Below are 27,342 nucleotides of genomic sequence, written 5' to 3'. Positions count from 1 at the left end.
AGCAATTTTCCATCACTATTAAAGGACTTTTAAATGTCTTTGTAGTAATCCTCCAAGTGGATTCATTGATACTTCTTGAATCAATCTCTTTTATATGGATCTTCAGGTTGTTTTCAATTCATTGCTTGTGTAAATAACCCCAGTCAATCTCATAGTGTATGTTCTCATAGCGCTCTGTACTTTTCCTCCATGGCACTTTCCATAATTTTCTGTTTCATGTGTATCTTTCCACTACACGGTAAGCTCCATGAGGGCAAGGACCATACCTGCCTGATTCCTCATGGTGCCCTCAGCATGTAACATAGTACCTAGGGTATAGCAGACTCTCAATAAATATTTGTTGAATAAACAGATAAATGAATGAATGAATGAAAGTCATGTTGTCTTAGTCAGCTTGGGCTGCCATAACAAAGTATCATAGACCAGGTGGCTTAAACGACAGAAATTAATATTCCCTCAGTTCTGGAGGCTAAAAGTTTAAGATCAAGGTGCCAGTATGGTTGATTTCTGATGAGAACTGTCTTCCTGGCTTGTTGACACGTGCGTTCTGGCTGTGTCTTTACGTGGTGGGGAAAGAGAAAGACGACAAGCTGTCTGGTATCTCTTCTTACAAGGGTACTAATCCCATCATGAAGGTCCCACCCTCATGACCTCATATAAACTTAATAATCTTTCAAATAGTATCACATGAGGGTTAGAAATTCAACATATGAATTTGAAGGAAACACAGTTTTGGGGGAAAATAGTCCATAGCACATATATAGGTTTATGTTTTCCAGTAAACTCCCAGAAAAGGAAATTATGGGTCAAAGATATAAAAATTGTATGGTTCTCTTTATATTACCTTGTTTATTTCCAAAAGGATTATTCAAATTTACATTCCCACCAATAATGCATGAGAATTATGTTATATACCACACCTAGGTATTCTTTTTTGGTTGGTGATGGTGGTATATATTTTTTAATTGTGTTACTTAGATAGGTAAAAAGAGTATCTCATTACTGTTTGAATTTGAATTTCCTTTGTACCAGAGAGCCTGAACATTTTTCCATGTCTGTAAACTAGTTGTGGTTCCCATGTTGTAAATTGCCTGTTCATGTCCTCTGTTTATCTAATCGATTCACAGGAGTTTCTTACACAGGAAAGATGTCAGCCTTTTGTCTGCTGTATTTGTGAATGTTTTCACCAGCTTGATGTATGCCCTGAGATTTTGGATATTTTTGACAGAATAATATTTCTCATTTTAATGTAATCATGATGGTCAATATATTCCTTTATTCAAAAATCCTTTTCCTTGGCTAGGGGTCCAACATGTGAATTGCAGTTCCCAGTTAAATAATAATGAAGATTGTGAGTTCAGATTAACTGAGTCTACAGACCCCCACCTAACCTGTCCCAGAGCCCCAGTTTCAACTTCTTTTTTAGCCTTCTTCCCTGAAAGTCCATGCAACAGGGACCATTCACAACTCTTAGCCTGCAAGAGGCTAACTACTGGATTTTAGATGACGATTACCCTTCAGTATCGCTGTTGAAAATTGTAAACACACTAAAAGACAAGAATGCAACATGAATATGATGATCAAATTCTTTAAATGGAAATATTTGATGACTTGGTAGAAATCTGACACCACTACCACTATGCCTCTCTTGTGTGGCGGCCAGCATGGTACCTGAAGAAGAAAAATGAGGCTAATACAAATTCTTTGGGCCCAATTCTGAATTACTCCCACAGACAAGTTGCCCGATAGCGTTGGCCACAAACGGGGAATTGAGTCTGTGACAACCCAGCAGAGTTTGGAGTTTTAACAGCTGGTAGGCAACAATTTTTAAATACATTTACAAAAATGTCTTAAAAACTCAACAAAGAAGAAGGTTCTCCTCTCACCTCAAACAAAATATTAGCAACAGACATATAAAATGACTTATACAATCCCCTCCATGGATTGCAGTGGCCACCTTCCTGGGTTCAAAGTTCTCTTGGGATGGAAAAACAAAAGTCATTAGTTCTGGAAAGGAAATGGATGTTCAACAGATTCTGCGGCTGGACAGAAGAAACTGCACTGGCTGTTGCATTCCAAGAGACATCAACAAAAAGTCCCACGTCTGCGGCACAGAGTACTATATAGGTGGGTGGGAGGGGGATCCTGGTGGGCAGAGCCTGAGTGCTGGGTGCCCTTAAGCACAGTGTCTGGGAATCCAGGCTGATTTGGAAAATGCTGATTTATGAAGAGCCCATATCCAGTAGCTTCTGAAGCAAGGGCATTTTCCTTCCTCCAGCTGCAATGCTCCTTTGCTGGAGGCCATGGAGTGCCGTCAAAGAGGCAAGAGCGGAGCGCTGAGTGTCTCTTTCGGGGGCAGGATCATGTTGGGGTGCAGTTTTTCCAGCAGCTCTCCCATTTCACTAAAGTCTCCCCGAAACAAATCTGGACTGGGACAATATACAGTCGTCCTCTGTATCTGCGTGGAGTTGGTTCCTGGAGCCTCACACCCTCCCCCATACCAAAATCCATGGATGCTCTAGTGTGCTATGTAAAATGGCTAGTACAATGAATACAGTCAGCCCTCCGTATGTGCAGAGGCAGAACCAGCAGGTGTGGGGGCCAATGGTAGTGAATTTGAAGGATTACGGGGTTAATCAAGGGGCAAATATGACCACGAGGAAGTAGTACAAGAGTTTCATTTGGGCAATGCTATGACAAATTTGCATGTAAGGGGAAGTCCTTTACGGCATGAGACCTTCCAGAGGCTAATGTTCATAGCAGCATTATTCACAATAATCAAAAAGTTGAAACAACACAAATGTCCTTCAATGGATGAATGGGTAAACAAAATGTGATCTCTCCATACAATGGAATATTATTCAGCCATAACAGGAAATGAAGTACTGATCTATGCTAGAACAGGGATGATTTTTAAAAACATTATGCTAAATGAAAGAAGCCAGACACAAAGGCCACATACTAGGTGAGTTCATTCACATGAAATTTCCAGAACAGGCAAATCCACAGAGACAGGAAGCAGATTAGTGGTTGCCAGGGGATGACAGGGGGAAGTGGGGACGAGTTGTGACTGCTTAGTGGGTATGGGGTTTCCCATTTAGGGTAAGAAAAAATTCTGGAACTAGACAGTGGTGATGGTTACACAACTTTGTGAATGTACTTGATGCCACTGAACTCTACACTTTACAATGGTAAATTTATGTAAAGGGAAACTTTCTCTTCTCACAGTACTTCTGGCACCAAATGTGTAGGTTTTCTACACCAAGCAGTTCTGCAGTTCTTCGTGGACGCCAACTGGTTGCCCTACAATTTAATTCAATCTTGACACTAACTACCCAGAGTTAGCACAGATCCCACAGATTAAGGGCTCAGTCCCATAAGACTGCCCCCACTTCAGATGCCAATCACAAGTAATGAGTTCCCAGGTTCCCTACACTTCTTTACAGTTTGGCTGTAATCAGGGGTTCCCATGATCTCCTCCTCGGGTTTGACAATTTGCTGTAACAGGTCATAGAATTCAGGGAAACACTACTTACACTTACCAGCTTATTATAAAGGATATTATAAAGGATACAAGGGAACAGCCAGGTGAAGAAGTATTCAGGGAGAGGTCTGCAAGGGTCTCGAGCACAGGAGTTTGTGTCCCTGTGGAGTTTGTGGTGTGCCATCCTTCCAACACATGGACAGGTTCTTCTCCCCTTGGGGCTGAAAGCACTAAGCTTTTAATCATTACTTGGTCCTTCTGGGGACAAGCCCCCATCCTGAAACTACCCAGGAGCCCACCAAGGGTCACCTCATTAGAATGAAAGACACTCCTATTACCCCAGAAAGGGATTTAGGCACTCTGAATAAGATGCTTCTAGCACCCCTATCATCCAGGACATTATAAGAGTTTTGGGAGCTCAGTGTCAGGAACCACGGTCAAAGACCAAGTATATCTTTCTTATTACGTCATATATGATACATCTATTTTACTACAATAAAAAAAATCAGCAAAGGGTCTGAACAGACATTTTTCCAAAGGTGGCCAACAAGCACATGACAACATGTTCAACATCATTAGTCACTAGGGAAATAAAAATCAATACCATAATGAGGTGCCACCTCACATCCACTAGGATGTTTATAATAAAAAACACAGGCAGAACAAGTGCTGGCAGGATATGGGGGAAACTATAACCCTCTTACATTGTTGGTGGGATTGTTAAATGGTGCATCCGCTTTGGCAAACCCTTTCGCTGTTCCTTAGAAAGTTAAACATAGAGTTACCATATGGCCTAACAATTCCACTGCTAGGTATATACCCAAGAGAAATGAAAACGTATGTCCACACAAAACTTTGTACATGAATGTTCCTAACAGTATTATTCATAACAGCCCCAAAGTGGAAACAACCCAAATATCCTTCAACTGATAAATGGATAAACAAAATTTGTCCTAGCTGTACAATGGAATATTATTTAGCCATGAAAAATGAAATACTGATACAGGTTACAACAAGATGAACCTTGAAAACTTTACGCTAAGTGAAATAAGCCAGTTATGAACAGCCGCATACTGTATGATTTCATTTATATGAAACGTCCAGCATAAGCAAATCCACAAAAATAGAAAGTACATTAGTGGTTGCCAGGGCCTAGGAGAAGGGGGTGATGGAGTTTGACTGCTAAGGGGTACAGGGTTTCTTTTTGGGGTGAGGGAAATTTTCTAAAATTAGATAGTGGTGCTGGTTGCACAACTTTGTAAATATACTAAAAACTATTGAATTGCACATTTTAAAAGGATGAATTCTATGCTATATGAATTACATCTCAATGAAACTGTTATTTAAAAACAGAAACACTAGCTTGTTTATAAGCATTTCCTAATCTGATTTTTTCTGAAGCCAAATATCTGGATGGGAAAAAAAAGATCAATACCCACCATATGTAATAAATGGCAGCAGATGACATAATTTTTGCTTCAACCATCAAGTCATCCTCCTCACGTATCATTTTCTTTCTGTCTAGGGAACTTTCTTTAGCCATTCTTTAAGGGTAGGTCTGCTGATGAAAAATTCTCTGAGAATGTCCTTATTTCCCTTTCACTTCTGAAGGAGGTTTTCACAAATATAGAATTTGTGTATGTGTGTATGGGTGGTAAACTGAACCAGCAATTAGTTCCGTTCTGTACCACCTCTTTCAGTGTCCTTGACGCTTCAGGTTTGCCTTTTTCTCCTTGATCATGTAGGTAGGACAATTGCCCAATCAGCGTATACGAATCTGTTGGGTTTCTTAAACAGTCACATGGATGCCATAGAGATGTTCAAATGTGATGGTGAACAGGCACTTTGAGAAAGCCTTAATACTCAGGCCAGCCCTCCTTGTGAAACTGGGATGGGGTCGTGGTGACTCTACCTCTTGCAGACAGTTTTTTAAAAGTTACAACTATAAGGAAACATGAGCATTTTTCCACTTCATTAAATAGTCTTGAAAACATGATCAAGTTTGGGTTGGACTTGGCTTACAATAAAGATGAGATGAAACCATGAAAGGGCTTTTAAACACACCAGCAAGAAATGCCATGAACGAGGGCAAATGAAAACCTGAGAGATTCTGTGCAGTATCCAGGACAAACAATGGATTAAGAGAAGTGCTTAGAAATCACTGTAGGGTATGAAGGACTTCAGTACATGCCACCCCAAAATATGCCACTTCGGTTATACTGATTATCTTTAGCGGAAGTCATCTGAAAAAACAGCTTTCTCTGAAATCCCCTTATCTGCTTAAAGACAGAGCTTCTAAAAGGAACTCTGTCATAAATCCCCTCCTTGGAATTTTCATCAACCAGGGAGGATTGACTCTTACCACAGGAGAAGAACTAGATGTCAACACCACACCCAGAAAAACTCTGTCTCAAACTGTGAAATCTCCTATCTATGCTTCTAAGATGTCATCCAACTTTCTACAAATCATTTACTCTTCCCTAGATTGCCTACATCTTACCTCCCCTTCCCCTGTTAAGGTGGCATATAAGATCTCAAATCTCACTGCCTGTCTGGGTATTCTTTATTTTCTTATGATGCCATCGCCCAAATAACATTAAAAATTAATAAATATGTATACCTTTTCTCCTGCTACTCTGCCTGTTGTCGGTTTTTTTCATTGACCTAGGAAGTGTATATATTGACATATTGAATCTAGGAGGGTAGAGGGAAAGTCTTTCCTCCCCTACAGGTAAAAGGGAAGGACAATGGGGCAATTCATGAATAAAGAAATACACAACACCAGCAAATATACCAGAAAGGGGAAAAAATGTGCATGTGGGCTTGGTGAAACTCTATAGTGCAGAGTTACCAGAAAAATGTGAATTAAAGAAAAGTACAGAGTGGGACTTCCCTGGTGGCACAGTGGATAAGACTCCGCACTCCCAATGCAGGGGGTCCAGGTTCCATCCCTGGTCGGGGAACTAGATCCCACATTCATGCCGCAACTAAGAATTTGCATGCCACAACTAAGGAGCCCGCCTGCTGCAACTAAGACCCGGCACAACCAAATAAATAAATACTTTTAAGAAAAAGTACAGTGGGTTGGCTGGCCCAGTTTTCTGTGGAGACAGGGAGGGAGAGGGGATGGTGTAAACTGGCAGAGCGTTCAGGGTGGACCTTCTGTTCAGAATAAGCCCAGCGGTCCAGACCCTCCGGGCCTCCACTGCCCCTGCTCTAGCACATTCTGCAAAAGAATGCCAGGACAGCACTGCCTTCCAAAGCACTCAAGGCCCTCTGGGCTCTCTTCTTGGCAGCCCGGGAGGAGGCGGGGCTTCCCGGGGGGCGGGTCTGGGGGTGGGGCTGAGTCCGCGCCCGCAGCTCTATGGCGCCCGGCAAGGGGCGTGACCACGATAGGGGCGGAGCTACGCTGGCGGCCGCAACTCCGGGAGCAGGCGAGGGGGCGGAGCTGTCCCTGGGCGGCTAAGGCGGAGACTTGGCTGTGGCTACCACTGCAGCTGGAGCCCAGCCGGGTAGGCGAGACCGAGAGCCGGGCGGTACGCGAGGGCTGCTGGCCGTCGGCTCAAGGCCTCGGCTCCACCTGCCCGCCAGCCTGCGGTGCGATCAGTCGGCGGGGTGTGCGCCGGGCTGGGCCCATGGCAGCGTCGGCGGCCCTGTCTGCGGCGGCGGCGGCGGCTGCCATGTCGGGCCTGGCGGTGCGGCTGTCTCGCTCGGCTGCGGCCCGCGGCTCGTACGGCGCCTTCTGCAAGGGGCTCACGCGCACGCTGATCACCTTCTTCGACCTGGCCTGGCGGCTGCGCATGAACTTCCCCTACTTCTACATCGTGGCCTCGGTGATGCTCAACGTCCGCCTGCAGGTGCGGATCGAGTGAGCGCCCGCAACCACCGCGCGGCCGCGACGGCAGGGGCGCCGGCATGAAGCTCCGCGGGACCCAGGGCCGCCGGAACGCGGCGGGGGAAGGAGAAGGGGCGGCCCGGGCCACCGGACCCTAGACCTCGGCGGAGGTCACGGCCACCGAGCCCCAAGCCCCGGCTCCGGTCATCCACGTCGCGGCCGGTGACGAACTACACAGAAACTCGCGAAACGGGCCCTTTCCATCGAACTCGAGAAAATTACTTGAGTGCGGCCGACCTGTTGCCTCACCTTGGGCGAAGTGGGGAGCAGAAGGAAGAAATTCTGCAGCAGGAACGTGAATGACTGGCCCTGACCAAAGAGGTAGGAGGCCAGAGGTTGGACTTCGGGCTGGAGGGAGGTGGTTGCCATGACATGTAGATGTCCAGGCCCCTCGGTGGTTTGGGGGAGACGTGGAAGGGGCCCGAGAAAGCCAGCCGGGAAAGCTGCCGAGCCGCGAGCAGGCAAGGCAGGGCGGGCGCATGCCCTCCAGAGTCCCTTGTCATATTTCCAAGATGGGGGTGAGAGGCGGCGGCCTCGGCATCTTGGAGGGTCAGCCCATCACCTCCCGGCCACGGCCCCAGTGGTGTCACCTGAACACGGGGGAGTGGAGGGAAATGGGCTCAGGGAGGCCCAGGGGAGGCCCAGGGAAGGCCCTAGAGGAGAAAAGATGCTGCTACCCTTGTCCTCTACACGCTGGGGGGCAGCCTGGAAGGGCGGCTGTGTTCTTGGCCAAAGCCCAGGTCTGTTTCTCAGCGCTTTGCAAACCGGCCCCCTGCCTGGTCTCTGCGGCCGGGGGACTGCTCTCTGCCTGCTGCTGCTGGCCCTGTTGCTCCCCTCTCCGCTCTCCTGGGGCATCCTCCAAAGCTCCGCATCTGCGGCCACGGAAGAGCAGGAAAGGTGCATTCCTCCCCGGCCCTCCCGCCATCTCAGCCACGCTCCCTCCAGCTCCTCCCCGTGCCCTCCCGGTGTCACAGCCCTGGACGGCCTCCAGCAGCCCCCGTGTCCCAGAGGATTTGGGAAAGGGGGGATCTCCTTGAGCGGAGGGCAGCTCTCAGGCTGGAGGGCAGATGGAGAAGGGGCTTGTAGAGGAGGTGACACTTGGCGAGACAGGGACCTCTCTGGGTGGGGAGGCAGCTCTCAAGTCCCCATCTCTTTCTTTGTCTCAGGAACTGGTGTTATAGGAAGTGACCTGCCCCTTCTCTGGTCTTGTCAAGAGAGTGCCTAACCCTAACCCTGACCCTGACCCTAGAGCTGCCTGGGGAGCAGCCTAGAGAAGGGCCTGACCCACGAGGACAGGAAGGGACCAGGCACAGACCCCGAGGGGTGGGGAGGCCCAGTGCTCCGGTTCTGACACGGGGCAGGAAGGACAGACCTAGCGACGCTCTGCGGGAGCTCTGTCCTCCCCACCTACTGGGGCTCTGGGAGGGGAGCGCTTTGCCCTTATCACACAGGTAAGAAGTGGTGGAGCCGAATCTGCCTCTGGGTCTGCACTCTCCCACCTTCTTCTGGAAGACCTAGCACCGTGGGATGGGGGAAGGGAGCAGAGGCTCCCAGGGGACCTAGAGACAGAGGGGCCCATGGTAGGAAAAGTGGAGTGTATGGGAAGTCACAGGGAAGACCGGGGGACAGTCTGAGCTGAGATGGGCACGGGAGAGATGAGTCCCAGCACCCCCGGCGAGCAAGGTCCTCACCCACAGAGCCGGACCTCCCCACCCTGCCGCAAATCCCACCCAAGGCTGGACCAAGGGCTCCTCAGTGTTGAGTGGCACAACGCTCTCAGTTTGGGTGGTGGGACGGGAGGGTGGGTGGCTCCTGGGCACGGTGTCACCAGGAGGGGAAGGGACAGTGGTGGGTGGGGTGGGGCTGAGACCCACGCCTGACCCCATGTCTCTGTCCCCAGGCTGGCCCCTGGGCCCAGCATCTCACGGGAGAGTCTCCTCTGGATGGGCCTGCATTGGTCCTGGAGGCCTTGGCTGCGCTGCTGACTGACACCCCAGGAGCAGTGCAGAGGGGAGGCAGGACAGACCCTGGCCCTCACCCCGCACCGCTGCCACGTCTGCTCGGGCGGTGGTTGCTCATGGTCGATGCACTCAGAGTTCCTGGGGCTGAGCACCCCAGCAGCCTGGTTGCCCCCAGGACAGAGCAGCCGAGCCTCACACCATGTGCCCTCCTCAGCTGCCCAGCTGGAGCCCGGGTCCCAGGTGAGGATCTCTGCCTGCCTCACCCCGGGGCCGGAGGCTGCACCGCGGCCACCACGTGCCCCCACAGATGCCCACCGACGGGGCCTGATGGCTTCCTTCCTTGTGCCAAGTCACCCGGGAGCCCTGGTCCTGGTGGCCCTCCTCCAGCCCAACTGTGCCCACCCAGGGCCACTTCTGGGAGCCTGCCAGCCTGCGGACTGCATCCCCGGAGCTCTGGGGATAGCCTCTGAGAGACTGTGCCGCGGGGCTGCACGGGAGGAGAGCAGCAGAGGACGAGGGGCCTCCTTGGGGCTGATTTGCTGACGTGCCCCTTTCAAGCCCAGCTCTCACCCTCCAGGTGGCTCGATCCCCAGCTCCAGCCTCTTGCTGGGCCAGCCTGAGAGGGCCTGAGAATGGCACAGGGGAGGCTCTTCACTGACCGCGTGGGTGCCCGTGTGTGAGTGCTCATGTATGAGTGTGTGCGGGTGTGCGGGTGTGAGCGCGTGTGTGTGAGTGAACGTGCGGGTGTGAGCGTGTGTGTGGGTGCTTGTGCACACACACGAGTGGCTGTGCGTTGCAGCGGGCGCGGAGCTGTTGAGCAGTGAGCTGTGCAGGGTGTTCTGTCCTCCCTGGGCTCGGGGCTCAGCTAGAGCTGCCTGGGGCTGCTTCCCAACAGGGAGAATGCGCGCTGGAGGCCCAGGGGCCCGGGCTCAGAGACCCCCTCCCACCCATCGTGGGAGGGGCACGGCGGTGGCCCTGGCTGGGGCTGTCTGCGCTCTGAGGGGCTGGCCGTGGGAGGGGCTGGGGACGCGTCCTTAGCATGCGCTCCTGCCGCGGCTGTTCTTACGGTTCTGGCCCCGAGTCCTGAGCTGCTTCCGCTTCCCCACCTCTTCCTCATCTCCCCCGCTGGGCCCTTGCTGCTTGACGGGCTCTCAGAGCACTTTATTTATTTGCCGTCTGTTTCTCAGGCAGTGGAGCTTTCACAATATCAGACACCGACTTGAATGAGACAACTTCCACTTTCCTGTGTGTGATGTACTCTGCACCGGGCAGCAGCGTCTGGTCAGAGAAATGTTCTTGTTTCGGGTGTTGTCAAATCTTGTTGTCTGTCTCAGTTAAGAAGAAAGTCCTTTGAGTTCAATCAAATAAAACCTGGAGGCCTCCTGTTTCTGCCGCCTCGGAGGAGAGAGGGGCGGCGAGCTCACCCTACTCTGGTGGCCGGGAGCTGGGGGAGGGGAGCACCCCGAGGGTTCTAAGGGGGCGGGGCTGAGGGCGGGGCTGGTGCCGGGTCAGAAGATGAGGCGAGACCCGAGCTGAGCCGGACCACTGCTCCCGTGAGGGGAAGGCAGCAGCACAGGCCTGGCCCAAGAGGTGGCACTTTGTCCCATTCACAAACTTTATTTGAATCAACTAACGCCTAGGCCTTTTCTTCATCTTAGAGGCTGGTGTTAGAAGGCGCGTAATTCAGCTGAACCCCGAGGGTGGGCTGCGGTAGGTGAGGTGGAATGGGCTGTCTGCAGATCATTTTGTGTCCCCGAAGGCCCTTCCGCAGCCGCAGGTGGCAGGGTCTCCATCACCTCCCAGCTGGCCAGGTGGTGTCTGAGTTTTGGAGAAGATCAATCTCTGGGACTGGAAACCTGCCTCCCTTACTCCCACCTTAGACGCAAGCTGTCCCGGCAGAGAAGCCAGGGCGGGGGCTCTGAGGCTGCTGCAGGGGGAGGGTGGGCCGAGGACAGAGGGCTGGGGGAGGGGCGCCTGCAGGGGAGGGCAGCACCCCCCCTCGGAGGAATGCAGGCCCATAGGACCCAGGAGAGGGGTGTCCTGAGGACTCGGGGTGTGGTCACACGAGGAGCGCAGCCTGGGGTAAGACACCTGTCGCCAAGAGCTCCGCAGGGGTCAGAGCAACTTGACAAGAGGGCCTCTTCCAGCATCCGCCAACCTAGGAGGGAGGGGTAGACTCCAGTCCCGGCCAGAGCCCCGAGCTTCCCGTCCCTTGGTCCAGATGGTCCTGTTCAGTCCCTGATGGTTCTGCACCCACTTCAGGGACCAGGTAGCCTGGCACAGCCAGATGGGAGAGAGGATCCAGCACCCAGGGGCCAAGGGACCGTGATGAGGGAGGACCGTATTCCCCCGCGAGGGAGGCAGGCAGGCTGGCGCATCACACTCTGGTTAAGAGGGGTGCCTAGGAGACCAGAGACCTGCGCGCTGAGCCCAGCTCTTCCACTGACCACAGCGGAGCCCCAGGCCAGCCACGGGCACTCGTGCATTTTCAGAAAGGAGCCTTCTGGGTGCTGTGGGCCTTCAGTGTGAGGCTGTCTCTTCAACAAATGGCCCCAGGTCTCAGCCAGAGCAGCCCTGTCACCATGAGGAAAGGAAACGAACTGGCAGGTGATGAGAGCCTGCCGAGCTCCAGGCACCATGCCTTAACCTCATTATCCCCATGGCCACCTTCTGGAGGAGGTCACCACTAGGATGTCACTGAGGTTGAACCTCGAGCTGGCCTCAGGCCGCCGGAGGCTCCTCACCCTTCCCCACTCCTTGGGATGCACGTTCTGCCCACTGTTCCCACAGCCAGAGCCCTTTTGAGGACGTGGCCTTGAGAGAGTAAGGCGTCTCTGGGACTATCTGGACTGAATATGTGACTGAATTCCATTAAGACCTCTGTACAAACTTTTAAGATTCTGCCAGGTGCGTGGGGAGATCTGCTTGTCTTGTGCACTCAAGACAAGCCTCATCTGTAAGTTCACTTGCTTAGTAACCGTGCCCCCTTCCCAGTCTGGAGTGGTCTGCTTCTTTCTAGGTCTCTCCTTGCCTTCTGTGTACAGGACCAGTTTGCAAACCAGCACCACGGTTATCCCCATTTTTCAGAGAAACTGAGTCTCGGAGCCCAGTCTGAACTAGAAGCCCAAGCAGAAGCTGCTTTCCTGAGGCCCCAGTGCCTCTTGCAGGGGCAGGGAATTAGGCTGGAGGGGTGGTGCAAGGACACAGTCTGAAGGCGACCCTGGTCTTTCTGGGTAGGGGCCAGGGGCCAGATAAGGAACCCAGGGCTTGGGGGCGGAGCTGGGAGCCTTAGCAACGTGGAGCTCCCCATTGGAGCAGCTGGGGCCACGCTGAGGTGGGGCCACCTGTCTTCTTGCGAACCTCCCACCTCTGGAGACTGACTGGGATCTAAGCAACTGAGTCAAGGGAGGGCGAAAGAGCAGCTGAGAGGGCAGTTCCAGGAGGGCCAGTCAGAACCCAATACAGTCAGAACACGAGAGAGAGAAACGGCATACAGAGTCCCAGCCCAGCCCACCCCGAGGGAAACTGCCCAGTTTCGGATGAATTTTCACTTTGTGTCCATGTCCTTTATATATGTAAAATTAGGAACATATGACTTTTTTCACTTTATGACATAAACACTTCCTGCTCATCTTCCTGTGTGATGAAGTACGCTTCTGCTTCCAAAGCCACAGAGTATCTCTGGTATGAAGCTCTCATCATGTATTTCGCACTGCCTCTTGCTTGTTTTCCTTTGTTGTTTGGGGGGTTGAGTTTGAGGTTGTTGTTGGCTTTGGTTTGCTTTTGTGGTTTTTATTGGGTTTTACTGATGACGCGGTGACAGGTGTCCTTGTGGATAAATGCTGTGCTGCAGTCATGGTCGATCTCTTACCATACACTCCTGCACGTGGGCCGCAGGGTAGGCATGCCTCAGGGGTTTGACACCCTCCAGAGCAGCGGTGCCACGTTACTGTGCTCATGCCACTCAGGAGTGAGACTGTTGTGAGACAAGGGTGGCAATTGTGGGTCACAACACGTTTCAAAATCTGTTACTGCCTTTCCTGCCTCAAGCTGGGTGCATTTCTCTCTCCTCAAGATCAGTGTAATCTTTCATTTAACTCATCATTGCCCTCAAACTCTTCCTTTCCCATCATCCCCAGTTCACGGCTAGAATTAAATCCACTCTCCAGTTGTCCTGGGATAAAGTCGTGGTTCCTTTCTTTCTGCTCCTCACCTTTGCCTGTAGCGAAGTCTCAAGACAGGTTTTGAATCTCTCAATTGGATAAGCCAAATTGTTTATTTTGATATTTTATTTTGCATGCCTTTCAATACATATCAAGATTAAAATTTTTCATATGTCCATTGGCCATTTGTAGTTTTAAACTATGGGGAGTAATTTTTTATTGAGATATAATTGACATATAAATTGTCTACCTTTAAGTTGTACACGTGTTTGTTTGATACATTTATATTTTGCCGTTTGATTACCACCAGTAGTGTTAGCTAATACCTCCATCACATCACATAATTACCATTTTTTGTGTGTGTGATGAGAACAATTGAGATCTAGTCTCTTAGCAACTTTAAAGTTTATGATACAGTATTGTTGACTATAATCACTATGCTGGTGGTACAGTGGTTAAGACTCCGCTATTCCACTGCAGGGGGCGCGGGTTCCATCCCTGGTCAGGGAATTAAGATCCCACATTCTATGTGGCCAAAAAAAAAAAAAAGAAAAAAATTTCTCTATGTGTGTGTATACATATGTGTGTGTGTGTGTGTGTGTGTGTGTGTGTGTGTGTATATACACATATCACATCTCCTTTGTCCTTTCATCCATTAATGGATTCTTAGATTCTTTCCATATCTTGGTTATTATGAATAATGCTTCAATAAATATGGGAGTGCAGATATTTTTTCGATATTCTGTTTTCATATCCTTTAACTATATACCCAGAAGTGGGACTGCTAGATCACACAGTAGTTCTATTTTTACAACCTAGAACCCAGGAGCATGGGAGTTGTCCTGGTGCTGAGGCCAGCCTGCCTGGCGTCTGGGGTGAAGTCAGGTGCTCACCTCCCACTCCTGCCCGGGCACAGACGAGCGCTCAGCACACATGAGAATCAATGCAACCAGAGCAGGGACACCACACTACCCAGCAAACCTTCTCAGTTTAAAGGATCCCTGCCAACAAAATGATGCCTTCTCAGTGTCCCCTGAGTCATCCCCTAGGTGCCAGACTCCCGGGCAGGTTTTTAGGGCACAAAGGTGAGCAAGTTAAACATGGCCCCTGCCCTCCGACCGGGGACAGGTGCATGATTCCTCCACTTAGTTTCAAATACATGGGCGTTTGTGAAATATAATCAGAGTCACCCTCAAATTGGGCCAATGCACTGTAGGGGAAATCTGGAAAGGCATCTGCTGCAGGAGCAGCTGGGGAAATGCAGGGCTGGGAAGTGCCCCCGTGGGCCTTCTCTGCCCCCGTCTTCCGCACTTGAGACCGATGGAGAGTTGGGGCTTGGGTGGTGCCGGCCCAGCTCTCGAGGACTAGGGACGCCCCAAACCCCCTGCACACAAGACGGAGCCGCCTCTGCCGCCCAGACCAGGGGTGCTGTGGGGGGACAAGGGGACTGAGAGGTACCTGGTGGGAGCCCTGGCTGCCCGGGGCACGCCCCCTCCGCGGGGTCCCCCTCCTCCAGAAGACGGGCACCACCCTGGTCAGAGGCCTGAGCATGGTCACTGCAGCCTGGGCACGCGCCACACGAGATGATGCACGAGGCTGACGCCGCTGACTCGCGGATGGCCCCTGGTCACAGCGACCTCTCAGGGCCTGAGCCTCCTGCTGTCTGTCCTCAGCCTCCGTGTCCCCAAGGGACCCTACTGCCACCCTAGGAGGTGACATGGGCCCCATGCTCCAGTCCCTGGGTGCGCAATGTGCAGGCCCACCTCCGTGGCCGTCCAGCCAATGAGGGTGCAGCGGGTGGGCTCCTGTGGCCGCTAAGAGGAGGTGGGCGGGGATATCCTGGCTCCTTCCATCATTGGTGAGGGTGCCAATTTGGTGGCCATAGGGAAATGGGCTGGGGTCTTTGCCCTGTGTGTGCTTCAGGGGGATGAGGGGCTCCTCTGTGGGGTCCTTGGGAGGATGGGAGACTGGCATGGAAGGTGTGGCTTTTTGATCAGAGATACAGCCCTAGAAGAAGCTGGGGGATCTGCACCCTCCTCACTATGATTCTCTTTTTTTCTGCTTCATGGATCACATCCTCTGTGAATGGGAAGTAGGGAGACCAGGAAAGGCCTGGTCCAAACACCCTAGACATACATACCATGACCAAGTGGCATTTATACCAGGAATGCAAAGTTGGTGTATATATATATATATATATACACACGTATATGCAATGGAATATTACTCAGCCATTAAAAGAATGAAATAATGCCATTTGCAGCAACACAGATGGACCTAGAAGTTATCCTGCTAAGTGAAGTAAGTCAGAAAGTGAAAGCGAAATACCATATATCACTTATATGTGGAATCTAAAATACGACACAAATGAACATATCTATGAAACAGAAACAGACTCACAGACATAGAGAACAGACTTGTGGTTGCCAAGGGGGAGGGGGAGGTAGGGGAGGGAAGGATCAGGAGTTTGGGATTAGCAGATGCAAAACTAGTATGTATAAGACGATAAACAACAAGGTCCTACTGTATAACACAGGGAACTGTATTCAATATCCTGTGATAAACCATAATGAAAAAGAATATGAAAAAGATTATGTATAACTGAGTCACTTTGTTGTACAGCAGAAATTAGCACAACATTGTAAATCAACTATACTTTAAAAATTTTTTTTAAATGAAAATAAAAGCTCTAAATAAATAAGACATTTTGTGAATTAGAAGACTGAATATCGTCAAGATAGCAATCTTCCCCAAATTTATCTGTAGACTGAACACAGTATCTATCAAAACCTCAGCTAACTTTCCTATAGATATTGAAAAGCTGATGCTAAAATGTATGTGGAATGTATATTACCTTAAATAGCCAAAACATTTTGAAAAAGTTGAATCACTTACCTATTTCAAAAATTATAAAGCCACAACAGTTAAGACAGTGTGGTATTGGTGCAAAGTAGGTGTGTAGATCAATGGAACAGCTTGAGAGACTATGAACAAATCCTTACATTTATGATCAATTGTTTTTTATTGTGGTAAAATACATATAACATAAAATTTATCATGTTAAAATATACAATTCAGTGCTATGAAGTACATTCACAATGTTGTGCAACCATCACCACTATCTAGTTCCAGAACAATTCATCACCCCAAAACGAAATGCCATGCCCATTAAGCAGTCACTCCCCATTCCCTCCCTACCCCAGCCCTTGGCAACAACAAACAGGCTTTCTGTCTCTCTATATATGCCTATTCTGGATATCTTATGAGAATGGTATTATACGATATGTGAGTTTTTGTGCCTGGCTTGTTTAATTTAGCATGTTTTGGAGGTTCACTCAGATTGTTACAGGTATTAGTACTTTGTTCCTTTTTATGGCTGAATAATATTCCATTGTATGGCTATACCACATTTTGTTTATCCATTCATATGTTGGTGGACATTTGTATTGTTTCCAGCTTTTGGCTATTGTGAATATTGCTACTATGAACGTTCATGTGCAAGTTTTATTTAAACACCCGATTTCAATTTGGGGCATCCATACCTAGGATTGGAACTGCTGGATCACATAGTAATTCTATGCTTACCTTAGAACCACCAAGCTGTTTTACATAGGTTGAGCCATTTTACATTCTCAGCAGTAGTGTAGATGATTCAAATTTTTCCATATCCTCTCCAACACTTGTTATTTTCCTTTTTAAAAAATTATGGCTATCCTAGTGGGTGTGAAGTAGTATCTCATTGTAATTTTTGTTTGCATTTCCCTAGGGCTAATGATGTTGAACATTTCTTCATTTGCTTATTGGCCATTTGTGTATCTTTGTAGAAACATCTATTCATGTCCTTTACCGATTTTAAAATTGAGTTGTCTTTTTTTGTTAAGTTATAAGAGTTCTTTATGTATTTTGTATATTAGAATGATCAACTGATATTGACAAGGGTACCAAGACAATTCAATGGGGAAATGATGGTCTTTTCAACAAATGGTGCTGAGACAATTGGAAATCTATACAAAAAGATGAATTTACCCTATTATGATGGCTAAAGTTAAAACTAGTGAAAACATCAAATACTGGGGGAGGATGCATAGAAAGTGGATCTCTCATACGTTGCTAATGGGAGTGTAACTTGTTAAACAGCCACCCTGGAAAAAGTTTCTGCATTTACTTAAAAAAGTAAACATGCAACAATGCAATAAAGTTTTTTCAGGGAATACATATAGGAAAAGAAGACATAAAATTTTATTTGCTGAGGATTTCATTATCTATGTAAAAAATCCTAAGGAGGGCTTCCCTGGTGGCACAGTGGTTGAGAGTCAGCCTGCCGATGCAGGGGACGCGGGTTCGTGCCCCGGTCCGGGAAGATCCCACATGCCGCTGAGCGGCTGGGCCCGTGAGCCATGGCCGCTAAGCCTGCACGTCCAGAGCCTGTGCTCTGCAACGGGAGAGGCCACAACAGTGAGAGCCCCGCGTGCCGCAAAAAAGGAAACAAAAAAGAATCCTAAGGAATTATTTTTAGAAAGCTTATAGAATTAATAAACGATTTTAGCAACATTGAAAGACACATGGTCAATAAAAATACCAACTGCACTTATGTATACTAGCAATGGATTTCCAGCAATTGAATTATTTTTAAACAGGACCATGTACCCACCAGAGGTAGGGGTGGGAGGAGAGGGAACTGGATGAGGGCAGTCAAAACGTACAGACTTGCAGTTGTAACATAAATAAGTACTAGGGATATAATGTACAACATAATAAATAGAATTCACACTGTTGTATGTTATATATGAAAGTCGTTAAGAGGGTAAATCCTGAGTTCTCATCACAAGAAAAACTTTTTTCTATTTATTTAATTTTGCGTCTATATGAGATGATGGATGTTCACTAAACTTATTGTGATCATCACTTCATGATGTGTGTGAAGCAAATCATTATGCTGTATACCGTAGACTTATACAATGCTGTTACGTCAATTATGTCTCAATAAAACTGGAAGAAAAAATAAAGAGAAAGAAAAAGAAAACAAAACATAAAGGACCGTGTACAATAACATAAAAAAAAATGAAATACTTAACAGTAGCATGAAAAAAGTATTACGTAGTTGGAGTAAATTTAACAAAAGATATGCAAGACCTGTATACTGAAAATTACAAAAGAAATTAAAGAATACATACATAAATAAATGGAAAGATGTACCATGCTCACAAATTTGAAAATGCAATATTGTTAGATGTCAACTCTACCAAACTTATCTATATATTCAATGCATTCCCAATAAAGTCACAGCAGGACCTATTTTTTTTTTTTTGAGGCAAGGAATAGTGACCTTATTTGGAAAGATGGCAGACCAAGAAGATGGCAGACTGGTGTCCCCAAGAACCATCTTATCGGGGTCTGGATGCCAGTTTCTTTTATAGAACAGAGAGGGGGAGGAAGTGAGGAAGTAAAGTAAAAAGGCCATAGCAGTACCTTTTTTCTTTAATTGACAAGGTGAGTCCAACATTTCTATAGAAATGTGTGGACTGAAAGAAAAATGCACAATGTGAGAATTATGAGTTAAGTTTTGTTCAGGGTCTTACTGAAGAGTATAGCCCAGGAGACAGCCTCTCAGATAGCTCTGAGGAACAGCTCCAAAGAAACAGCGGGGATAGAGGCTAGTTTATATGTGATTTTTGTGTGTGCGAGGGAATACAAGCAGTCAGCATACACTTTGGCAAAACATTACTGCTAGTCACCAAAAACAGATATCTCAACTCAATGAATACAGTGCTTTTCTACGTATGGGAAGGTGCAAGAAGCAGGTCCATTAAAATTCTTCCTGAAATGCATCTTAACTATCTAAAGGCCTGTTTGCCCAAAGAACAGAGCACCCCGTTATCATCTTGAATTTCCTCTGTCTGAAGCACAGGGTGCTTCACCCAGTTATCCCTTTAATCTCTTCGTCTGAAGCACCAAGTGCACTGTCGGTCAGCAGCTGCAGCGGGTTAATCTTTGTAGACTTGAATGGTGAATGCAATGCTCTTTGCTCTTCTTTTGTTTGTAATTGCAAAAGGCTTAGTAGGACAGCCCAAACAATTTTGAAAAAGACCAAAGGTGCAGAACTTTACACTACCTAGTTTCAAGACTTAGTATAGAGCAACAATAATCCAGGCAGTGTGACCTTGGCATAAAGATAGATTTAGAGATCAGTGGAACAGAACAGAGGGTTCAGAATATACTCACAACTATATGGACAACTGACTTTTGACAAAGGTGTCAAGGCAATACAACGGAGAAGAGATAATATTTTCAACAAATAGTATTGAAAACATTGGATAAGCATATTTTTTAAAACAAAACTTGACCCTTACCTTACATCAAATACAAAAATTAACTCAAAATCATAGGCATACAGGTAAAAGACAAAACCATAACCTTTTAGAAGTAAACACTGGGTAAAATCTTAATGACCTAGGTTTTAGGAAAAGATTTCTTAAATAAGACCCCCCCCAAACCCCACAAAATATAAAAGAAAAATTGATAAAGTAGACCTCATCAAAATTAAAATATTTTGCTCTTTAAAGGACACTTAAGAAAATAAAAAGACAAGCCACAGATTGGATAAAAGTATTTGCAAAACACATGTTGGATGAAAGACTTATATCTAGAATATATCTTTAAAAAACTATTACAGAGACTTCCCTGGCAGTCCAGTGGTTAAGGCTCCATGTTTCAACTGCAGGGGGCGCGGGACTGATCCCTGGCAGGGGAACTAAGATCCCACGAGCTGTGCGGTGCGGCAAAAAGAACTATTACAATACAATAATAAGAAGACAAACTATCTAATAAAAAGGGCAATCAGTTTGAATAGACACTTGACCAAAGAAATTATATAGATGACATGAAAATATGCTCAACCATTATTAGTCATTAGGGAAATGAAAAATCAAACCACAATGAGATACCAATCACTAAACACTAATAAAAAAGCCAAGGACTTCCCTGGTGGCGCAGTGGTTAAGAATCCGCCTGTCAATGCAGAGGACACAGGTTCGAGCCCTGGTGGGGGAAGATCACACAGGCTCCGGAGCAACTGAGCCCATGTGCCACAACTACTGAAGCCCGCGCGCCCAGAGCCCACGCACAGCAGCGAAGACCCAACGTGGCCAAAAATAAATAAATAAATAAATTTGAAAAAATAAAAATAAAAAAGCTAAAAAAATTTAAAACTCACCATACCAAGTGTTGGGGAGGATGTGAAGCAGTTGGAGACCAGTTTGTCAGTTGCTTGAAAAGTTAAATGTACATGTCCCATGTTACCCAGTAATTCCACTCTTAGATATTTACCAAAGAGAGAAGATGACACACGTACACACAAAGACTTGTACGTGGATGTTCAAGGCAGCTTTCTTTGTAATAGGCAAAAATTGGAAACCACACAAATGTCCATGACCAGGTGAATGGATTAATAAATTGTCATATATCCATACAATGGAATACTATTCAGCAATATTAGGGAAAGAACGATTGATAAATGCAACAAACTCTATGAACCTCAAAATCATTAGGTGGAATGGAAGAACACTGGTAAAAAGAAGTACATACTCTACAATTCAATTTATTTAAAACTCTAGAAAAATCTCAAACTATTCTGTGGTGACAGAATGTAAATAAGTGGTTGCCTGAGGATGGAAATGGAAGGAAGGATGGACTACAAAGGAGCAAGAGGAAACGTTTGGTGGTAACGGGAACGTCTATCTTGATTCATTGTGTATACATATGTCAAAGTTGACTTTAAATAGGCGCTGTTTATTGTACATAAATTATACCTCAATAAAGCTATTTTTAAAATAGATCTTTATTGGAGTATAATTGCTTCACAATACTATGTTAGTTTCTGTTGCACAACAAGGCGAATCAGCCACATGCATACACATGTTCCCATATCCCCTCCCTCTTGAGCCTCCCTCCCACCCTCCCTATCCCACCCCTCTAGGTCATCACAAAGCACTGAGCTGATCTTCCTGTGCTACGCGGCTGCTTCCCACCAGCCAACTATTTTACATTTGGTAGTGTATATATGTCCATGCTACTCTCACTTTACCCCAGCTTCGCCCTCCCACCCCATGTCATCAAGTCCATTCTCTATGTCTCCCTCTTTATTCCTGCCCTGCATCTAGGTTCATCAATAGCTTTTTTCTTAGATTCCTTATATATACGTTAGCATACGGTATTTGTTTTTCTCTTTCTGACTTACTTCATTCTGTATGAGAGACTCTTCATTCTGTATGAGAGACTCTGTATTTGTTTTTCTCTTTCTGACTTACTTCATTCTGTATGAGAGACTCTAGGTCCATCCACTCAATAAAGCTATTTTTAAAAGGTCAATGTCTGAGAAAAGATTAGGTCTTAATAAAGCAGTGGTCAGGACAAGAGTGGATAGAGCTATCTGTGTAGTGTGAGGAAAACGACCTGGGGCATCCTCTCAGAGCACTGAGCACAGTGGTGCCCAAAGACAGTAGCACATTATCCCAAGGTCACAACAAGACCATGATGGATAAAGCAGACACCTTGTGCAGTGAGAAATCAGACATGGAGGTGAGGCAAAAATTGTCAGTAACAGTTTAAATACCTGCAAAGAACAGCAGTCAGTCAGCCTACTCCTAGCTGAAACTAGGAGCAGAGTATTATATGCAAAGTTAACTGTCTTAGTGCGGTCAGGCTGCTGTAACAAAATACCACAGACTGGGAATCTTATAAACAACAGAAATTGATTTCTCACAGTTCTGGAGGCTGGAAACCTGAGATCAGGGTGCCAGCTCGGTTGGGTGGGAGTCCTTTTCCTGGTTCATAGCTGGTGTCTTCTCTCTGTGCCATCACATGGCGACATGGTGGAAGGGGTAACAGATGGATTTCTTTCTTTCTCTCTCTCTCTCTCTCTCTCTCATTTTTCTATTTTCCTTTTTTTTTCTTTTTTCCTTTTTTTTTTCCAACTCCGAGTGGCCTATGCAATCTTAGTTCCCCAACCAGGGATTGAACCCGGGCCACGGCAGTGAAAACGTCAAGTCCTAACCACTGGGCCACCAGGGAATTCCCTGGCTCTCTTTTTTTTAAAATAAAGCACTAATACTATTCGTGAGGGCTACAGCCTCATGAATTAAGCACCTCCCAAAGACTCCACCTCCCAATACCATCATTTTGAGGGGCTAGGATTTCAACATATGAATTTTGGAGGGACACAAACATTTAGACCATAACAACAGCTAAGGCTACTACAGAGGAGATATCAGTCCATTTGGGAAAGAAAAATAGGCATGGGGGTCCAAGGACAAGCATTACTAGCAGAATTTATACATCATCAGCATATTAGTTATCTAATGGTGGGGGAATAATTTTAAGACAAAATTAGCAGATTAAAACAGCACACATTAAACATCTCACAGATTCTGTGGTTTGAGCCTGGCTTAGCTGAGTCCTCTGCAGTAAAGTCTTTAGGCCATGTGTCAGCTGAGGCTGTGGTCTCTTCTGAGGCTCTACTAGCAAAAGATCTGTTTCCTCACTCACATCGTTGTTGGCAGCATCCGGTTCCTTGTGGTCTTTGGACTGAGGACCTTTCTTGCCGGCAGTCAGCCAGAGCCCACCTTGAGCTACTTGTCACGTGACCTTCTCCTAAGGGCAGCTCACAACACAGAAGCTTGCTTCTTCAAAGCCTAAAGGGAGTGAGAGTCTTCACACAAGATGAAGGTTACAATCTTATACACTGTCATCATGTTCATCCTATCACCTTTGCTACATTCTGCTGGTTAGAACGTCCCACTCATACTCAAGGGGAGGAGGTTACACAAAAGCATGGATACCGAGAGTTGGGGATCATGGAGATCGCCCCAGCACTGTCTGCCACCCTTGGTGAGCAAGGAGCTGTGACTCAGGGCAGATCATGTGAAACGGAGGCGACTGCAGAAGGCAATACACGGGCAGCCCATCTTAGGTGCCCCATTCAGAATAGTATTATTCACTGTAGTGACTGTAAAAAGCAACTGAAAGGTAAAAATGAGGTTAACCCAGCAATTAGGGTACCAAAGGGGAAGCTACCGCAACAGGGCTGTGATAGGGGGTTCATTGGCACGTTTTATCAAGGAATGTGCAAATATCCAAGTGCAAGGCAGGGGTCAGTCGCAGAGTTTAGACCTCCTCGGAGACCAGGGAGCAACCTGCCTTGGAGCCAGCAAAGCACAGTGGAGGCGAACAGGGACCATTGCAGCAATGCAGGGGCATATCCACAAATCGTCTTTTTCACTTTTAGGGAATGCAAAGCCAATTACTCAGGAAAGGTCAGGCCATCCCAGAAACTAGAAGACAGAGGAGAGGCTAGGCACGATATGGCTTTAACATAAAAAAAAAATTCCAAACCCCATATGAGAACAATAGAAAGCACCAAGGACAGGCTACAGGTGCAGGAACACCCTCCCTCGGACAAGAGGCAGAACTCTGTGTGTGGGGAGGAGCCACCAGTGGGGGCTGAGGACAGCTATGCTCTCCAATCACATCTGAACCCCCCAGAGAGCAGGGGCAAGTGCCCTGGGGAAATGCAAGCCGTACTCAAATGCTGTGAATACTTAGTTCAGGGGGGCAGAGCAACCCAGCTCCTAAAAGAGATGCTCTGCTTGGGTGGGGTGAATACAAAGAAGAGGGTAAGGGTCAGATCAGCAAAAGGGAGTTCGCTGATCTGGGAAGAGCAGGAAACTGGAGTGGGAGTCAGGGATTTCAGAGGCAAGACTCACAGTGCAGAGAAAGGGAAATGACAAACTTCTTTGGAGACGTATGGTGGGGAGGTGGCCCCTCAAAGTCTGCTCTTATTCAGTTTGATCCCCTTGGAAAGCAGCCTGTATCCACCCTAACATCAGAAACATTGGTTAACGGAGCCCCACCTGAGGTCCCTTTAGCAGGCTAACACCCCAGGAGGAGGGGGCACTCTGTGTCCCCAGCTTCCCTACACAGTCCCCCATTGGAAAAGCAGGCCAGACCCAGCAGCGTAAGTGCTGTGTGTCTGTGCAGAGAGCCGAGAGTCCTGGACTGGGGAGAGCTTCCCCGGAGCAGGTGGCGATGGTGTGTGTGTGTGTATGGTGGGGGGGACACTGTGCCCACAGCAGTTCTTTAGTAATTGACCCAAACCCCATCTGCTTAGTTTAGTGAATTAGGCATTAGCATTTCCCAATTTCTCCCTCTTATTACAACTTTTTCTTTACATGTATCTATTCTTTTTCAAATTCTTTTCCCACTTAGAAACATAATATTGAGCAGAGTTTCCTGTGCTGCAGATGGCATTATTTCACTCTTTTTAATGGCTGAGTAATATTCCATTATATATATATGGACCACATCATTTTAAAGAAGATGTGGTACATATATTCCCTCCTTTGATGCAAGCCAGAAGTTCAAACCATGCCAGCCCCACCCAGTGGAAGCAAAATCCCTCACCCCAGCTCCATCTCCTAAGCAGAATAAACATCCAAAGTCAATTTCCTTTCCCTGTTCACTCAAGCCATTTTCAGACCTACTTGGGGAGGCTGCCCTGGTCTCCCAAGAAAGCCTCAATATGTGCGTACTGATCCTGTTACTAGTGCTTTAATGCATGTAAGGCGTAACCTGTCTTGATATCTAAACCAAATTTGGGGTTAAGCAGAACAGAGAGGACCCTGGAAGTATCCAGTAACTACTCAAAAAGCAAAACACTGGATGGTGAGGGGGACAAAAAACTAAAATAGAGGTTCATAGTTTTACCCAATTGGATATCCAAAATTTACTAAAAGAATTTATGCAACAAAAGATTAAATTATGCTAACTGGCTTTTGTACTTCTACAAGAGAGGTTCTGAATTAACTTTAGCATCTGTTGATATGCACCAATTGGCAAAGCTTCATAGCCTTAATCAGCATCAGACTTAGAACACGAATACAGTTATACCTGGAGATTCTCACTAGATCTTAAAAAGGTACCAATTATATTTTTGGAGAGAGTTATCAAACACAAAATAAAGGACATCAGAACTGTTGCCTTGCATAAATTCCCCCATAGTCAAATTACCCAAAACTATGCTCTGATTCAATGAAAGATAAAGTCTTTGGCACAATTGGTTTTACAAAATGCAAGCCCTTGGACCTTCAATCCCACATAAAATAGTTAATACAGCCCAATATAAATTAAAACAGGGGGTTATGGGTTGACTCCCCCCCCCAAATATGTGGAAGTATTAACCCACTGTGTCCGTGTTTTTCTGCCAGCTGAGTATAGTCAGGTGCAAATTATAAGTCAACTGTACAAGGACTAAGTGTGCCTTGCCCTGGAATCATCCTTACACACAATTACCAGCCATGAGCCATTACGCAGACCCAGAGGTTCTGGAACACCAGGGCAGCCTGAGGAAAGGACCTCCTGCAGCTCTTGTGGAGCCTCCTACTGGTCTTCCCCCAAATTCACCTGAACGCATTGACTCCGGCAACCGTGCAATGAGGAGCACAGAAGCAAAAGTTTCAGAGACTGATTGGATACTAGGTATGAATCAACAGTGATGGCTGGAATTAATCTTTCTTTCTTTTTTCTTTTTTCTTTTTTTTTTTGCAGCGTGGCATGAGGGATTGTAGTTCCCCGACCGCGGATGGAACCTGCGCCCCCTGCAGTGGAAGTGCGGAGTCTTAACCACTGGACCTCCAGGGAAGTCCCGGGAGTTAATCATTTTGATCACATTAATTCCTTTTTAGGTAAAAGACTAAATCCATATTTAATACAAAGGGAAAAAATTAACGTTCCTCAAACGTATGGACACCGAGGGGGGAAAGTGGCGGGGGGTGGGGTGGGGTGGTGGTGGGATGAATTGGGAGATAGGGATCAACATGTATACGCTAATATGTATAAAATGGATGACTAATGAGAAACTGCTGTATAAAAAAATAAAATTCAAAAACGAATTATAAAAAAATTAATGTTCCTTTGGTAGGTATAGTCAAGTATAATATTTTTAAAATATTACTTATACCTTAAAAGTTTAGAACAGGCTTATCTTATTTAGTATTGGAGATACGCTCTTGCAAATGAAAGCACTAACCACATCACTATTATTCAGTCATTGCAGAATAAGTCATTTGGAGATGCTTTTCAGGCATAGTAAATATTACATATGATCAATATGTAATTAATATGCAAATAGCAGTTTATTACCTAATGTCTTTTTCTTCTCTGCCTCTTTTACAATTTGTCTAATAGTGGATTTTGCCAGACTTGGAATATGGCCCACCCAGATCTACCTGATGTTTACCTACTTAAAATCTGCATTTTCAAACAGCCTTTAATCATCAAAGTAATTCCTTCTTTGACTATGCAAACTATTTGCTGTGAAGCAGAATATGATAATGAGAAAATAAAATATTAGGGGCAAAGAGACCTTCACAGAGTAAACAAAACAAACTTATGGACTGAATGTTTGTGTTCCCCCTCTTCCCAATTCAGATGTTGATATCCTAACCCCCAGTGTGATAGTATTTAGAGGTGAGGCCTTTGGGATGTGATTGGGTCATGAGGGTAGAGCCCTCATGAATGGGATTAGTGCCCATACAAGGAGCTGAAGAGACCAGAGTTCTCTTCTGCCATGTGGGGACACTGCAAGAAGACCCCTGTGTAAGAATCAGGAAGTGAGCATTCACCAGACACCGAATCTGTCAGCATCTTGATCTTGGGCTTCCCAACCTCCAGAACTATGAAAAATAAATTTCTGTTGTTTATAAGACACCCAGTTTATGATATTCTGTTAGAGCAGCCTGAACAGACTAAACCAAAACCTATTGGCAAGTGCCTGTCAAACTGGGC

General features: G+C 46.7%; 1 protein-coding gene across 2 annotated transcripts; it reads left to right on the top strand.

Annotated features, from left to right (window-relative positions):
- The first annotated feature begins 6,976 nt into the window (after positions 1-6,976).
- Positions 6,977-26,303, top strand: LOC132417998 (small integral membrane protein 10-like protein 2A). 2 transcript variants are annotated; one of them, XM_060001894.1, is made up of 3 exons: positions 6,977-7,700; positions 9,280-9,580; positions 26,104-26,303. In XM_060001894.1, exon 1 carries the CDS (start codon positions 7,120-7,122, stop codon positions 7,354-7,356), a length of 237 nt encoding a protein of 78 aa, XP_059857877.1. In that variant the 5' UTR covers positions 6,977-7,119; the 3' UTR covers positions 7,357-7,700; positions 9,280-9,580; positions 26,104-26,303. The 2 variants fall into 2 exon arrangements, with proteins under 2 accessions (XP_059857877.1, XP_059857876.1); XM_060001893.1 differs by lacking the exon at positions 9,280-9,580.
- Positions 26,304-27,342: the final 1,039 nt, after the last annotated feature.

This window comes from Delphinus delphis, chromosome X, assembly GCF_949987515.2.
Source record: "Delphinus delphis chromosome X, mDelDel1.2, whole genome shotgun sequence".
Lineage (NCBI taxonomy): Eukaryota > Metazoa > Chordata > Mammalia > Artiodactyla > Delphinidae > Delphinus > Delphinus delphis.
Note: the sequence above shows the minus strand (reverse complement) of the source record. Positions and strands in the feature narration are given on the sequence as shown.